Below are 17,954 nucleotides of genomic sequence, written 5' to 3'. Positions count from 1 at the left end.
TGGTGTTTTAATGGCAGTAATTGATTACCACCAGGGAATGTTGGAGGAAATGTCAAGTCCCCTGTTTTATAAATAGAAAAATAAATTTGAAAAAAAAGGTCACAAAGAAAATGAACATACAGTAAACTGATAATGGTATTGTACATTTACAGTTACAGAGCAGCAGTTATAGGAAATGGAAACTAAAAATATGAAAACCTACATTTATTAAAAGAAGCAAGACAGGGCGGTTTATCAGGTGAGGGTTGTATAAAGACATTAGTCATCAGTCTCCTGATACAACAAATAGCTTTAAATGTGTCTACGCCAGCCTTTCTCTACTCATCTAACGTGGTAACCCATGAAATAACTTTCAGGTCCTAGGGATCCCCTTCTATAATTACTATAAGCACAGGTCACAGTACATTAGTGTAGTGGTCAGTAGGAAGAATTTCGCCTTTTACATTGCTGGTGAGGGGGAATAATTTCACCCTTACAGAAAAAAAAATCATTGGAGTCAGATGAACTGACCTGAAAGACACAAATTGCTCAATGTACCCCTAACAGCCTCTGGAGGAACCCTGGTAACAATAATCTAGGCTTTAAATCAGTCAAACTCTGGCCCAGGGCCAAATCTCACGTCTTTAGACCAGCAGGCTTTCTGCCTATTTAGCTCTGCATTGGCCGCGTCTGAGTACCTAGTAACAGCGAATTATTCTGTGTGAGCTTTGAAACTGTCATAAAAGGAATTGTTCTCTCATATGTAAGATTTCAGCCAGCTATAGGTTATACTATATTTTCAATCAAATTGATTTAGCAAAATATTGAATTCAGAATACAAGCAATTTTTGGGCATAATATTAACTCTAAACTGATCAGACAAGGAGTCTTATGTACACTTGGAAGCAAAGAAACGATTGACCCCTAAATGGTTACTGGAATTGGTCATGCCTAGAGCCACACACAAGACGTTAAAAATTACAGTTTAAAAAGTGACAGATTTTGTCTCAATGTAGAAAAGTAATAGAGAAAACCAACTACAAGCAATTTGAATGACCGGCCCTAATGAGAGTGAAGTGTATTTTTGCTGATGTGAGCAGCAATACATAATTCTTAATACTTATATGTTGTGTACCACAAGCAATGTGTTAATTTCAGCACTTGTTGGTTGCCATTGTTGGTGTTTGAATTGCTTTGTTAATGTGTGGTATTCTGTCTGATTTATTAAAAAGCATATGAAAAATCTGTTTTTTTTTATCAGGGTCAGTCACATTCAGAAAAAAAGGCTCTAAGCCTTACTGCACCAAAATATTGGATATGAGAACTTTTTAACAATGTACATTAAAACTGAAAGCTTTATGGGCAAATTTAGGAGTTTAATAATATGTTTATCAGCATACTGTTAGCAATTTTCACTAGCTATTGATCTCCCATAGTCATACAATGTTCTTCTCTTTAATTGATAGAAAAGAAAAAAGGAGGAAAGAAAAAGAATTGGGGGGTGTCATAAGAACCATAACACCACTGAAGAACAGACAAACAAAACAGAGTGCAGTGGGGAAGTACCGTAAGTAGTATGTAAGGCCATAGTGTAAAAAAGTCTAACAGAATAAAATGAAAACTATATGTAGCAATAAAAGTTACCATGAAAGGAATAGGAGGATTATTGGAACTAAGCAATGTCTGATCCGACTAAAAACCTGTCTGATAGCATTGCTCACTGTATTGCTTTCTATCTTTAAACACCAGGCAACTTGACCAGATATCAGAGAATATTGTGGGGGTATCACAGAGATTGTGTGATAACTCTTCTATAAAACAAAGGTCATCTATCTTCTGAAACCAGGTCCCCAGCGACCCACCAGGGCAGTGAGTGCACCCTCATCAGCTCAGCCACAAGTGAAACTTGACCATAAATAATCTAAATCAGAGTCATGGACTACAATATCTGCTTGACTGTAGCTCTTGTGAAAAGAGCTGAGAAAACTGGGTAATACTGGGTAATATTCAATAACTAAAAAGAAAAAAAGCAAAGACACTTCATTACACCCAGTTGTGTATAATAATTCCAGTGCACCTATATCACCTGTTATAAAGCGTTGTAGTACCCTGCTTGGGGAAATGATCCAGCATTAACCATCTCCTGTGGTTGCCCCAATGCTAAAGTTTCTGAAATAAAGACTTGACACTGTAGGTGTCTGTCTTTGTGCAGGGTGACTGGTCTTGGGTGTACTGCAGCTTTTCTTGTTTGCTGTATGCACAAGCTAGTAACAGAACAGCAATTCTTACAAGGTGGATCAAGATCTAAAGAGTATATTGAGAAAACTTACCCAAGACCTCACTTCCATTGACATACGTGGTAAACTTGAGACGGTATTGTTTTATAGCACTGACATGTCCAAAAAAAGCTATAAAACATCTTTGCTGAGATATTTAATAAATGCTGCTAAAGCATGCATTCCCTCTAATTGGAAAAGTGAAACACCACCATCTGTTGTTCACCGGCTTAATAGGGTTAAAGACATATCATATGGAAGACATGATGTCTACGGTTTCTGGGATATACGAGAAGTTTAATAGTACCTGTTTCTATTGGATCCAGTTTAGCACCACCACTGCCTTCGCTACCGTCTTCACAAGATTTGTAGATCCAAGCGGAACAAGTTTTAGTTGACCCTTAACTCATCGCTGTATGTGTCAAGAGATGGTTTGTTGGACAATGCTGCAGTACCTGTGCTACCCCTCCCCTAACCGTCCCCTTTTCTTCTTCTCATGTTCGTCCATCCTGTTTCACTCCCTCTTTTTGACCCTATTATAGTTGTAAAATGTTACTGAGATATCATGGGTTACAGGTTTGGAAGTAATTTGTTTTTTTATCCACCATTGTACTGTTCTCAAGGCTTGTGATAATTGGATTGTTTATTTTTTTTAATGTGAAAAAATATTACGCTATTTTCTGTACCTGACTACGTCTCAATAAAAAAGTTATATTTTTTAAAGAGTATATTGAGGAACATACTACAAAACAGTTTTGTTCTGAAGTTCAGATTTAAATAACAAACACTAAGTAAAGTTAAAATATAGAAACAAAACCCACAATGGGAGATGAGTGTCCTATTATACATAAATCAACTTAACTGCACATTAACTTGCTCTGTTTGCCTTGTATACATTGTTCTTGTAAAAAACACATTATAAAAAACAAACATAAAAGAGAGGGTTTATCAAATGAAGGATAAATTAAAAAGTGCAGATTTATGCAAAGTTTCAGTATTTGCAAGCTCTTGCGTTTTTTTGCTTACAACAGTCTGTGCCTGTACTCCAGTATATAAATAGTTGTAACTTCATGCTGCTAAAACATTGGCTTATTGTTGTACTGAGGTGTGATCATTGATGGCTTCTAATAGTAATTCATCAGGAATATCAGTGTGTTCCAAATTCCATTCAGCAAGGCTGTGATCTGCTATGTCTGCCAGTTCCACGTCTTCAGCAGCTTCAAGTATACAGGCATCATCGATGCAATCATCCCAGTCTTTGTCACAAGTCTCACTCTGATCTTTGGATTCTCCTGACAAATGTTCTTCTGTGGGAGCAGCAATCTGTTGTGTCTTCTTTATGTTTCCATTTTCATCCATTGTAAGACACCAATCTTCATCTTCCTGGAAGAATGATATTATTTATTTATACACTGGACTGCACTAAATAAAATAGACTAAAGAAGAAGAACCAATGAATTCACAGGGAGATCTAGTACATTGTAGTTGTATTAACAATAACTTTGTGATCATCCAGCAATGACACCTGACTAGAACTAACATAAGCTTGTTGGGTATCCTATTCCAAAAGGATTGGCATTGCTATGGAGTTGCCCCCTCTACCTTTGTCTCTATAACACCTCTTTTCTGGAATATTTTCAATATTTTGGACTATGTCTTTAGAGATTTAGTTAATTTAGCTGAAAGTGGCCTTGTGTGCTTAACTAATGCCTATTCGCACTCCAGTTCATTCAAAGGTATTAGGTAGGGTAGAGGCCAGGTGTCTGTGCAGGCCACTCGAGTTTGGTATCCTTATGCATCTGGATTTGTGCACAGTCTTGTAGAAAAAAAAAAAGGGGCACCCAAACTTGTTACAGGTTGTAAGCTAAAGTGTAGAATAATCTAAAATGTCATTGCATTCTGTAACATTTACTTTTAGTTAGTGTGATGAAAAAGTTTTCACACAAATTTGCCCATAAAGGATACATACGAAGACAATTTTACTAGCAATTTGTAGTTGAATGTCACCCTCTGGTGGTCATACTGAGCACTGCACCAGTTAGAATCAGCCAGTTTTATAGTCGCCAGAATATTAATTTAAAAACACCTAGACATCAAAACAAATATTGAAGTGGACGTCCGTATAAAATGCTAGTTGCTTGGCATGTCTGCTGACCGTGTTGCTTCAATTATTTGGGTCAGTGACCTGGACCTGTGACACACTTGATCGTTCCTGGGGCCTGCAAACTTGTTCTGTGTCATAAACTCAGATGTACCTACAGAAGCTAGATAGTTAGAATTACAGCACATAAACCAGCATTTTGTGAAGTAGATCAGCAGTTGTCCAGGACTTGTAAGGAACATTCCTTCCAGGTAGTTGTTCTTCATTTAATTCAGGCAATATCTTAACTTAGTACAGCTTATGTTATCAGCCCTGAAATTGTGGTATAATTTTACACTGATTCTGCTCTAACTAGAAGAATACAAAAAAAAAAGGGAGAAATTACACTATAAACATATGATTTGTACATTTATGAATTGTCAGGGAGTTGACCACAGCAAGGATGCAACTAAGGGATTACTCTTTTTAACCATAAGCAATATTATTCATTGATGCATTATTATTATTATTAATAAACAGGATTTATATAGCGCCAACATATTACGCAGCGCTGTACATTAAATAGGGATTGCAAATGACAGACTAATACAAACAGACAGAGGACCGGCGGGGACACAGGTAAGTAAAAAAATATGCCCCTGTACCTCTGCATTCGGACCATAAGACGCACCCTGATTTTCCCCCCACTTTAGGAGGAAAAAAAGTGCGTCTTATGGTCCGAAAAATACGGTATACCATATTTACATTTTGGAAATAGAACTGCACCACAAATGTTGAATGCTTGTATCATTTTACAATAAAAACAAAGTGCAAACAAAAGAACGCAAAACACGACAATATGTCCATGTTATTACATATTATTACATGTATTGTGAGATTCTGTATGATCAACCAGGGAAACAGTCTGTGTGAATCCCTAATAAATATATGTTATTAAACATACAAGTCTCTGCAGACTAGTCTAAAGTGGGAAAAGATCAGGGTTTGTTGTACAAAAAACAATACAAGCATATGGGTATGGAAAAGTTTATATTAATCTTTATACCACCTGGATACAATACACCTAGAAATAGATTTATGAAACATTGAATCTGATGGAGAATCGATCATGTCCTTCATGCTGGTTCCCCACCAGTGAATGTCATATTCACTGCTTTATAAATAGACCCCACAGGAACCCTTTTGAAGTATTGACAGCAAGCCACTTGCAGACAGATGTGGAAACATTATACTTTGTTTCAACATAACTAGCATTAATAAAACAATAAAAGAAATGCAAGAAACAGTTTAAAGAAAAACATGAACGCTTCTATTGCTCACATCTTTTAAAAATTCTAGTTGCATGGCTCACTTGCTTTATTTTCTTTGAAAAACCCTGGTTGAAGAACAAGTATGGAGATAGGGACGTCTGACAATTCTTATCTACATAGGTGATTTGGGTCAGTGATTCTGAATTGTCAATAACAAAGCCAAACAACAAACATTTCCAAGAGAAGTTCACCAATTGCTGCTTTACACAGAACTCAGATCATAAAAAAAAGCATTTCAATTATATAAGTACTACAAATCCCAGGGAACATACCTCCTTGGAAGCCTTCCCGTGTAACAACAGACCATATGAACTGATCAATTTCAGGATAAGGTGATGCCTTATATCCACTCATGTCACTTCCTATGTGAGGAGAGAACAAATATTGTTATACCATGGGGCCCAAAGTTTGGTGTTGTTGACAACACTTAGCAGGATGAATTAGCAAAAATTGTATGCAACAGCACCCACCCAATATTCCACACAGAACACTTCATTTTATCAAGATCATGCTTTCTGTACACAGAACAGTCACTATTGAACAGAAGGAACTACTACCAGGAAAACATGCCTGTACCACAATCCTCAAGTCATGTTTTACATACAGAAGGTATCTGACAGCAAACGCTGCCAACACATACCAGATGCTCCAGAAACACACCTAAGCACCAACTGGAGCCTAATATAGATAAAGAATTGTGACTTTCTCAGACAAATTATTTTGCATATGCCACTTTCCTCCATGCGACAATACCCAGGATTACTGATGGGCTTCACGTTGTGGGACCGGGGCAGCGATATTCTATGGTGTTTGCTTCAACGCTACCATCGGCCTTGTTATTTATTTATTTTTTATTTACCTACAGATAATTTGCCAATGTAAAGAATACAACATACCACTTAATCCTATTTTGTGTACCCCTAGGTATAGGTTTAAGGTGTTGTGGATAAGGTTGCAAGGAAACCGTACTACCAAATCTGTAAATGCTTTATGTGCATGTTACTCCCAATCATAATCTAGTATGAACAGCTTCATTGTAAAAGTACATGTTACACTTTTTGTGTGTGCAAGAAAATAGTGGTTAATTGCCCCAGTGCTTTTAAATAAGGTGCCAACTCAATCCAGCCAATTCCCTGTGCTACAGAGGTGTTGACACAAAAAATACTACTTATTACTGACAATTGCTCTGAATATTTTTAAGTCAAGACTTAAAACTTCCTGCTTCAGTGATGTCGCTGTCTGAAGTTATTGGTAACAGCAAGTGCACAAATTAATTAGTTACCTACAGAGAATAAATATTGTATGTCTGCACCATAATTGTAAAAAAGAAAGCTTCACATATACATTCATTCAGTATAATATGAAAATTGCTTTCTCCAACATATTAGTTACCAAACTGTTGCAGACTGATTGATGTAGAAAGATTGTGTAAGTCTAAACAGCTAGAAGATTCCATGACTAAACGGCAAAAAACTTTAGCTGAACAAGAAAGACAACAAAGGTTCAGATTTGAATCTCGGTGTACTCAGTTCATTAAAAGCAGATAATATCAGGTTTTGAAGATTGGCTGTAATGTGTTCAAGGAGATTAGGTTCTATTTATTTAATGATTGTGTCACAAAGTTGAAAGTCCCATACTGGAAGAGTTGGTTTCAAAGGGAATACTGGTTGAAAGTTTGGGGTAGACTGTCAAAGAATTTTGGTAGAAAGTATAATAGGTGTAACAGGATGTTACCTGGTTTAATGCACCAATCTCTAAATTATGATGTTGAATGAGTGGCTGTAAGCAGATTATTTTGAAAAGTAAATGTTTAATACTTAATACTGGATAACATTAAAGTAGATTGGTTCAAAAGAAAAAATAGTGTGGATTTGTTGTGATGCAGTACAAGGGCAGCCCGACAGCAGCCAGTCAACACACCCTTTTTGTAATACCTGAAATCATGGATCCTCCAGAGCTGACACGACTGCTTCCATTCTTGTCACTCGGGCTGGCACAGGTCAAAATTTTTAAGGTATCTGTAAACCTTTAAGATTTAGTAAGTGTTAGTAAAGGTGTATATTTACAACACAGATGATAATGTTACACAGCCCCTATACCCTAATCGTATCTCTGAATGGTCTGCTTGGGTCACTGCCATTCCTGGATAGCTATAAGGTCCCTCATCTTTGTACACAGATGATGAGATACATTCCATGATGTACAACACATTCTTGCATAGTGTCAAGATTTTAATTATGTAAACCAAGACGCATGGAAGACTCCTCATTGGCTCATTCTTGTACTACAGACATCTTGGGACCCACTCACATCAAGTTTCATTGTGGTAACACATTATATGTTTTGGTGCTCTGCAGTTTCATTCATTGTAAATGGCATCTCAATACACCTTCAAAAAAAAATGCTGTTTAACGCTTTGGGGTATGTTGCAGCTCATTCATTTGGATCGTCTGCCCAAAGGAGCTCATAATGCATGTTCACGCATGACATTGTTACTGCCGTGTGAGTGGATCCCTAAGCTGTAGAATTTAATTATACAGTAAAGTCAGAAACCTACACCACACATCTAAAGTAAAATATTTATTTTTGGGTGAACAGGTAAAATAATAAACTGAAAAAAAGGTTCTGTTGCAAAGGACTAAAGAGTTGGATTTTAATGTATTTTTTGTAGCTGTGGATTAGAGCTACCAAACCACAAAACGCACGCTCATTTTTTTTATTTTTTTTTTTTAGAGAACTCAACACTTTTGTAATGGTGCAATAACTGGGTGGTAAAGCAGAACATTGCCAGCAGTGCTCCTACAACAAAGCCCAATATCCTTCCATGAGACTACATGTTCTCCAGTCATAAAAGCTAAACATTCAAAGTAGTAAGAGCACCAATGCACAACCTAGTGTCTGCAAAACTCAGCTGATTTATTTATTTGTTTTTTTAACAATTTTTTATGGGATTGGCTTAATTTTTTACCAATTCCAAGTTACTGACCCCAACTATTGGCATGACAGCCAAGCACCTAGCACTTTTCTTGAGTGACTGGCAATAGCAGCTCTCATGACAGATTTCCAATATGATATTTGGTAATTGAAATTTGTCAAGACATGGACACATACAGTTATGTTTTCCATTGAACAGATGAATTCTGTTGATTTCTGATTGTGACGGAAACTGTACTTTTTGGTAAAAGGCCTCTCTATAAATATAATTACTTTCAGCATATTTCTCTCATAACGTCTAAACCACAACAATTTGCCCCAGCACTGACAAAATGACAATTCTTGTATTCGTCCACGTTGTTCCAGTAAACAACCTGGAAAAACTTGCTGACACACCACACAGATCATTAGCTAAGCATGTCATGACACAGCCCTCAACATTACCCTGTATGATAACGTGTAATATGAAAGTGAAAATAAAGAATGCAGGATAAAAAACACCAATAAATGTTTTATAATCCTTAATTAGGTATAATCCTTAAATGAAATGTGTTTTATATAGCTATGACAATGACCTACATTCTTCTTCCTTTGTGCAATCCCTGGTGCTGCAGCACTTAGATTTGCATGACTTGTATAAACAAATGTTCCTATTCGATGTGAACACCCCTGTACATAAAACTGGAAGTGGGAGTATCACGAAATATGATGGTAACAAGTGTTAACAAAAGTCGTCTTTACAAAAAAGGTCAAAAACATTGGAGACAAATATTTGCATCCCCTACCAAAAGCTTTAATTCTTCACTCCCACCCCTGTGGCTTGTATTGGTACACAGCCAACAGGAGGAACCACTGTGGAGAGGGGAGCAAGTATTTTAGATACATGAAAACGAAAACTACTTGCAACATCTGCCAAGCAGAAAAGAAACACAAATGCTTGACTTTACCTCACATTGCTGATTAAAGAGCAGAGAAAAATGTATTCTTCAGCTGACAAATGCTTTGGAGGTTTGCAAGAAAACTGATTGTCCTCAGCCAATTCAAACACAGCATTCTTTCCCAGCTTAGAAGATTTGTATATTCGAAAGTTCCTATTCTTTGTGTAAACCCCTATACATAAAACAATAAAAAAAAAAAATCAATGGTGATGAAAGCAAAAAGTAGATAAGTTTAATGCTTTTTTTCTCTACCTACTTCAGCTCTAATAGAACTCACGTAGTGTAGAGTGAGAGAGAAGATAAAGGTGATGTGTTATGTGAGGTTATGTAATTTGTTCACATATTTGTTTAAAGATACAAAACTTTTTTTTGGACAGCCATAGGTGTGTGGAATAAGACAACAAGAAAACGTTCTCATTTCCAGGCTTATGCCATCTTTAGTGTTAATTTTTACATGGGGAACTAATGAACAGTATCATACTGCCAGTTAAATGCAGTGTAAGATGTCAGAACGACTTATGACAAATTTACACCTTGATTATGGGAAAAGAAATGCCGCCCCCCCCCAAAAAAAAAAAAAAAAAACCCAAGGCTGCACATTAGACTTTATGGTATGATAGGACAAGCAGGAAACAAATCTCAGAACTGCAAAGTTTACCTCTACCATCTGTAATTTTATAAACTTGTACATGGAAAGTAGTGCAGAGTAGTGATAAAAAGGCACATTTTGGACAACAGACAAAAAACAGGTTTACTAATCATACACTACCACATGAAGGTTGAATCATACAAAACCTCTCCCTTCCCCTACCTGGAACCCCCCTTCCCCTTTCCTCTTATTGTTACTCTTTCACTTCTTCATATTCTACTTACTATGTTTTCTCTCCTAACTTAAAGACATACTTATAGTGCATATGTTGTGTGTCTATATCAGTTTATGTTTGATGGCCTCTTTTGGCTTTGATTCCATTTTTCCTGACAAGTTCAAGCCACTCGGGAAATAAACATATTCCAGATATCAAACAAATGGATTCAGTTCAGCTAATCTCTCCTCATAGCTGAGCTCCTCCATTACTTTTATTAGTTTAGTTGCCCTTCTCTGCACTCTCTCCAATTCCACAATGTCCTTTTTGTCAACTGGTGCCCGAAACTGGACTGCATATTCCAGATGCTGATTCTGTACATTCAACAAATGTACATTGGTTGTTCTAGATGCAAAGTTGTATGTTATGTTTGTTTTTTGCGTTCTCAAATAAACTTGAAGTTAAAAATCCTCCCCATACCTACCATATGCCAGACAGCATGATCCAAGCTCTACGAGCTCCTAGTTTTGCTGTCCAACAAGATATCACCTTATTCCCTGCCCTGGAGGTTTGGGCCGCTGGGAAAGGAGGGCAAATCTCTCAAAGAAAAGCCCAGACAGAAAACAAAAATCACCTTTGGAAGGGTAAGGGCCATTAGAAGCCTCTGGGATGGTGCTAACTGGGACATAATTCAGGAAAAATATTCCCAGTAACACAAATCCTGATAAGATATACTCTTTCCTACTAGCTTCAACTGCTTGCACATCAATTTTTTTTATTTATTGACCGTTAATACTGCGAACACCATTCTTTTGCTGTAGGTAAAAGAAGGACCTTTGAAACACTGTTGATCATGTCATCAAGTTTGATTCTGACCTGAATTCAGGTAATCTGTGAATGTGCAGCCTTTAAATAAATCATTTTTAGAAATTAAGTCCTGCAGACAGCACCTTTTTTGCTATAACAAACCATTAAATAGTCTCTGACATCACTACTGTGTCAGTCTTAACTTACTACACCTTTCTAGCCTTGGCATCTTGGAAGTATGCCCATTTTTAGTACCGGTTCATGTACAGAATCTGGCACATTGCATTGTACTCACCTAGATCTATAAAAGGTTGCTTTCCACCATATTTATCATTTACAAGAAAGGAAGAAAGTTCACATAACTCTTCTGGCATATTCTTGCCGCCATTGCAGGTTCCCTTGGTGGCTTCAGCGATATTACATTTAGAAGTGTCGTCATGGATTTTTGCAGCTTCTATAACAGATGTTCCAGGGTCTTTATGGGTACTAGTGCTTTGAGGGAATAGAGGTTGCAATACGGTCTTAATAAAATTACCTAAAGTAAAGGAATACTAAACAATTAGACTGTTTCTAATGGTATTTTTCTATCAACATTCATGTGTGGCTTTTTGCTTGAAATGTCAAATCCATGTTCTACACCACACATCACAATGACAGACTGTGGAGACAACATATTCTACTGTTTCTTATAAAACATTTACAGTATGTGATAGCTACAATAAAAAAGGAAAGCGTATAGTGTGATTTCCATAAGCGAATATTCAGAGTAGATATAGAGTTTACCTATAAGAATTCTTTATAAAATGATCAGATTATTATATGTTTGCCTCTTATTTTATCGTATTGTAATGTGTCTAGAGCTAAAAAATATTTTCTTTATTCTGAATAGTGAAGAGAATGGCTGGAACTTCAGTCTCTTCTTCCATGTGTGTCCCATTCTGCAGCATCAGAGAGTGAAAATATGCACAAGAGGGCAGTTAAAAAAATAAACCTCTCTAAAGTAAAATAAATCTACTCTTAGACCGCTATCACCAGAACAACTGTACCCATTGGCAGAATTCCCACAATTCCTGTTCTGATAATACCAGTAATAGGGTGGACAAAGAAAAAGGGTGAATCTCTTTAATATGGTACATATTTACCAATAAAAACATACACAGATTCTAATCCATTACTGCTCACTTTTTCTTGGTTTTTGATACACTTTAAATATAGTATATTAACCACTATGTTGCATTGACCTAATACTTTCAATGTCTGGTTAAAGCATGTCAAGGCAATAAAAAAAAAAAAAACACACAACATATGCAGTAGATCTCTGCACATTTCCCCATGCTTTATACCGTTAAAGTTCCTGCAAGTAGAGAACACTGCCTGTTGAGCTACCAGAAACCTTTATTAAAAAGTTTTAAAAGTTCTTTTCCCTACTGGCAGACAATTGTTTTTTTTTGTTAATCATTTCTTTCCCATGTCCCAAAAATATGTAAAAACATTTAAATATTTGCATTGCTGCCTCCAGTTTTGTTAGATCTAACAGTAACAACAACTAGTTTTCATACTCTTAGCACATGCTTTTTATTTGTATTAGTAGTACAAAAGCAATAACATTTTGCAAAATGTTTACTTGCCACTTACCTACATGAATATTATCCTTAAAAGCTGCATTGGGTAATGAAAATATTAGGTGACGACTAAATTTTTCATCGGTGCTGGAGTCCAGATTTATAACAAAGTCTGCAGAACACTTTAAACCATAATGTTCCTCAAGCTTTCTAATAAAAAACTAAAAATAAAAAAAAGAAAGGCAAAAATCCTTGATTAGAGGGTGAAGTTTTAAATACAACTCCAGCCACCATCAACGTTTTTTTTCTATAGTACTTGACATGGTCCATGTGAAGAAGACAAAGTTCATCCCCTACAAACATTTGTTGATAGAAGCTAGGGTTGTCCTAATCCGTTGTTTTTTTTACCTGTATTTTTAAATCCCTGTTATAATTACATGCAATATGCAATGATTACATGTAGATCTAGTGGTGTGATCTCTGGGTCTCTGTGCAATGTAGCTAGATCATTGCTGGTGGGAGAGGTAAGCATAGAACTGTATACATAGCTCTGTACCTCTGTACTCTTCTCCACTTCTGAGGAAGTAATGGGCTGGCTCTTGGGAGGAGTTATGCAATTATCAAAATCACTTCTTGGTGTAATTCTTAGAGTTTGTATTCCCAAGTAGGCCTCATGCTGGCTGCCTAAGGTATGCATGCTGATGGGTGATGCTGAATAAAAATAAAAATCCAATAAATGAACAGAGGCTAGGGAGGAAATGGCTAGAAGATAATGAACATCTGACAGAAAATACAACTCTTACCTGACACGCTTTTATCTCTCGTCTGGACTAATGTAACATGCTCCCCTCTGGTATTCCACTAACCTAACTTTCTCCTCTACAATCTATTATAAATGCCGCAGCCACACTCACCCATCCTTCCCACCACTCCTTTTTTGCTGCATCTCTTTGTAGTTCTCTACATTGGCTTCCATTTCACCTTAGAATCAAATTCAGGCTCCTGTGCTTTGCCTTAAAATCCCTCCACAGTTCTTGTCCCACTTACCTTTCTGACCTGGTAAAAAAAAAAAATACTCCCCCAGCTGCTCTCTCCGCTTCTCTGATGACCTACAACGGACTTCCCCACTCATAACCTCATCACACGCACGGCTCCAAGACTTTTCTAGAGCTGCCCCAACTCTCTGCAATGGTCTTCCTCGTCCTATTCAGCTTGCTCCTACTTTCTGCTCTTTTAAAAGAGCACTCAAAACCCATTTTTTCAAACTTGCCTACCCATCTTCTGTATTTTAAAACAGTCACTACTCCCCACCACAACATATCTCCAAGTGGGTTCCTTCCACCACCTCCTAGATTGTAAGCTCTTCTGGGTAGGGTCCTCTACCCCTGTGTCACTGTCTGTATTCGTCTGTCATTTGAAAACCCTATTTAATGTACAGTGCTGCGTAATATGTTGGCGCCATATAAATCCTGTTTATTAATGATAATAATTCACAGCAGCTTTCAAAACATACTTTGGGAAGGGCACCATGTGCAGTGAAATCAGTGTACGTTAACTTCTGTAACTTTAGTACAAGAGGGGAGCCTATACATTTGTATAGGACAGATAAGGCAGGTTTATTTTAGCTTCCCATATATAGATACATCCTTCTTCTCGTAATCCAACTTTACCTTAATCAAAAGAGTAACCATTTTTTGTCCATCTGCCTCTGGATTTGCTGGTTTATAAAACTCCAAATCAAAGTAAAGTTTGCAAACTGTATCAGCAGGAATTACTTCATAACAGTGAGCCAGGGTTTTGGATCGTTTGCTGAAATAAACAAAAGAGAGAAAAGGTAAAAAAGCACCTCTAAACAATCTGAAACCTATGCTTTCTCTTTGCTGCTAAAAAACAAAATGTTCCCAAACAATAAATAGAAATGTAAACGATGAGCATTTAAACATGGAGCTTTAAAGGTGGGGAAAGCACCAAGTAAACTGCCTTACAAAACCCCAAAAATAACTGTTTGTATCCAAACTGCGTGAACAAAAACACAAACAGGAATTAGTGAAGTATACATGAGCAATGTACATAAATAAAAAATATGATGTATTTATTTTTTGACAATGTCAATTCTGAAGCATATAGTGTTTTTTTTTATTTATTTTTTTAAGTAGTGAATCGGACAATCACTGAAACATTCAGTGGTAAAAAAAAAAGTGGTAAAATCATTTACTGCCATTTAAATACATGGGCCCAGAAGATTTTAGGCCATGGAATGTTTCAGTGAATATCAGATTTGCTGTTTTAGAAAAATATCACATAAAATATTATTTATCAAACAACTGAAACAGCTCAAATTTCCAACCAAACAATACCTTAAAAGTGTAAATGCTCACCTGTAATAAAACCAAAACTCTGTGTATGTGGACACAAGATACAGTCGCCTCCCAACATCATCAAGAACAGTCTCCAAGGCGAAGACATGGACATCCTTATAAATATAAACACATATTTAGAATGGCTGTCGCTTCTGGTATTGTAAAAAGACTTGTTTTTAAAGGATTAAAACAAATATCCTTAAAGGGGTAAATAATTGTTCATTTATAAATGTTTTCACCCAGGAGTCACAGATTTTTCTATTTGGATTTAACTGAAGAAAGGTTTGAATCATGGGTAAAAGTTGTGTGAATTCCAAGTGAAAATTATGAATGGAATCCTACATTTTAAAACTGAAATCAAAAATCTGTATAAATTACTGAATTCTAACCTAAAAATCAAGCCCACCTATTATTTTGCACTCATTTGTTATTTTAATATTATTTTTCTTGTCTGTATTTTTGTCTAATAATTTCAATAAAAATACAATTAAAAAAAAAAAAAAAGGAGGAGCACCCATCATGACTCGGATAGCAGAGCGAATGCCTTTCCTGTATCAATCCCTTAAAACCTATGGCTTAAGGAATTATGAAATAGACCCAGCATTGCTCCAAAGAGACTGGATATATGGCTAAGCAAAAAGCGACTTTTGACCAAGTCTCTATTTACACAAATATTTCAGGAGGGCAATCGGCCACCTGCAGGAACAAGATGACGATGCTGCAGGAAAATCATTACCTGCCGTATGGGGGACATTGATGCCCTGACACTTTCTGGGGGTTAGCACTGCTGGCCCTGGCATTTGCTGAGGGTTGTCATCAACAATGAGACTTACTTTACTCTCACAATCTATTCAATGTTCTCCCAGGTTTTATTTTGTCTAAATCATAGCAAAAGTAAGGACGTCATACACTGTATTAGATTGTAAAGCAACAGCCACTTTGTGGACCATATTTTGGTTTGTCCAAAAGCGTGTACATTTAGAATTCCCCACAACCTCCACTGCTTGAAAATCCTGCACATGCCCCTACTACAGGGTCATAAAATTTAGTGTAAGCCACTAAGTTACTATTTAGCTTTTATTTTTATAAATGTTTCAGTTTGCCAGGAGAGGTAGACTTTTATTTTCCTTATAATTCAATCACATATAGTTTTAGCAGTAACATACCTCCTTACAAGTTTTGACATATTGAAGAGCAGCAGCTTGACGGTGAAAAAGTTTCCAGACTGAAGATGGCTGCCATGGCTTGCCTAGCCTTGGTTGATAGGGTGAACTTAGTGGATGCCGGCTATAGTGAGATGCCAGTTCTTCAATCTTCCTACATTTTTCAACCCATTTTCTGTTCATGCTGTCACAAATAAAAACAGAATGGTTACTAATCAATGGTTGCTGCAAATTGGAAGCCAATGATGAATGATAACATTGAACACATTCATCGCATTCTATAACATGTTAGGAAGGGAAGCATACAAATTACACCATCAGGGCAGAATGAAAGTTCCAGCTCTCAAATCCAGAGAGTTCTACAGGGAGGTTGATATTCAATTACATTTCCAAACGGCATACAGAATGGAAGGTGAAAACAGTAATGGCAATCGTTTAGGATACACGCTTTTAAGGGCCCATTCACATTAGGCTCTACATTAGGTGAATGGCACCACAGCAAAGCACAACATGCAGTTTAGGATGCACAGAGTGAGAATAAATTGTAAAACACCAACATTTTTTTTTTTTTGCTTTTTTATGTTGGGGTGAGTTAAAATCCAATCATTTGGACCCTTTGTACCTTTTATGCAGATTTAATTTAGAAGACAGATGATCACTGTTTTGTAAATATAGGGTGCCCCAAAAGTCACTGCACACTTCCTTTTTTTTTTTTATTTCATTCCATGTATCATTCGGAGAGACTTGGGGCCATCAGCATATGACAGCTTAGGCTTTGCAGGTTTTGTAAGCGTATCATTCACTTAACCATGGCTTGCCAATTGACATTGGAGCAGCCTTGCAAAAAAAAGCTGCTTGGTAAGAAGTTTTTCAGTCTCTGAATGCAGTTCAGCGTGAGCCTGAGAAGCTTTATGGCCGTCACACTGCTCCCACACATAACACAATTTACGATATGCATGGCAAGTTTCTTGAATTAGGATCTGCTTAATGATGTCATATGATAATGGCCTCAAGGCTCCCCGAATGATACCTGGAACAAAATAGAAAAAAGGACGTGGTGACTTTTGGGACACCCTGTATAATAACAAATTGAAACTTAAAAGTCCAATGTGATGAATTTGCTTGTAGTGATTACTCTTCACAGCACATGGGTGTTTTATGGAATAGTGATCCCCAAAAGGACAAACCTTCCCATTACATAAAGGTAAATACCTCTCATTACATATGACCTTGCAGATATTACACCAGGTCCTTATCACAACACCGGGATTTATATCATTTTATTCTTTTTTTTACATTGGACTTTTGTTATGAGATATTAGTATATAATAACATTAATAATAATAAATATTAGTTTCACTAGGGTTCTCTTTGAAGTGTAACAAGAAAGCCCATACAGTGTAGTAAATTGTATTTAAACTAGACAATAACAAGGTTACTACTACTACTGAATAATCCCACAATCATACCTTTTAATGTGCTGCTTTGCACTCAGGAAGTTTACACAACTATATTTAATAATAAAAAAAAATACTATTTGTACAGTCCCCAGGTTACATATGAGATAGGGACTGTAGGTTTGTTCCCAAGTTAAATTTGTATGTAAGTTGGAACAGGTACATTATTTTAATATATACAATTAGGACAGATGTTTGTCTCAACATATTATTAGACAGTGTGGTGTCAGTTACTGTATAAAATCCTCACTTTGAGCTAATCAC

General features: G+C 36.6%; 1 protein-coding gene across 1 annotated transcript in view; it reads right to left on the bottom strand.

The window, feature by feature from the left end:
* Positions 1 to 1,334: 1,334 nt before the first annotated feature.
* Positions 1,335 to 17,954, bottom strand: part of PRIMPOL (primase and DNA directed polymerase) — a 17,449-nt gene continuing 829 nt past the window's right edge. Inside the window, exons 2-10 of the mRNA XM_072406849.1 lie at positions 16,237 to 16,417; positions 15,089 to 15,183; positions 14,381 to 14,519; positions 12,784 to 12,931; positions 11,444 to 11,683; positions 9,548 to 9,710; positions 7,601 to 7,692; positions 5,889 to 6,028; positions 1,335 to 3,638 (exon numbers count right to left, since the gene is read on the bottom strand). Coding sequence (XP_072262950.1) covers positions 3,345 to 3,638; positions 5,889 to 6,028; positions 7,601 to 7,692; positions 9,548 to 9,710; positions 11,444 to 11,683; positions 12,784 to 12,931; positions 14,381 to 14,519; positions 15,089 to 15,183; positions 16,237 to 16,416 — 1,491 coding nt within the window. The 5' untranslated portion in view covers position 16,417 and the 3' untranslated portion in view covers positions 1,335 to 3,344. The remainder of the gene's footprint in view (positions 3,639 to 5,888; positions 6,029 to 7,600; positions 7,693 to 9,547; positions 9,711 to 11,443; positions 11,684 to 12,783; positions 12,932 to 14,380; positions 14,520 to 15,088; positions 15,184 to 16,236; positions 16,418 to 17,954) is intronic.

Source organism: Pyxicephalus adspersus, chromosome 3, assembly GCF_032062135.1.
Source record: "Pyxicephalus adspersus chromosome 3, UCB_Pads_2.0, whole genome shotgun sequence".
NCBI lineage: Eukaryota > Metazoa > Chordata > Amphibia > Anura > Pyxicephalidae > Pyxicephalus > Pyxicephalus adspersus.
The sequence above is the reverse complement of the archived record's forward strand: the minus strand, read 5'-3'. Positions and strand labels throughout refer to the sequence as shown.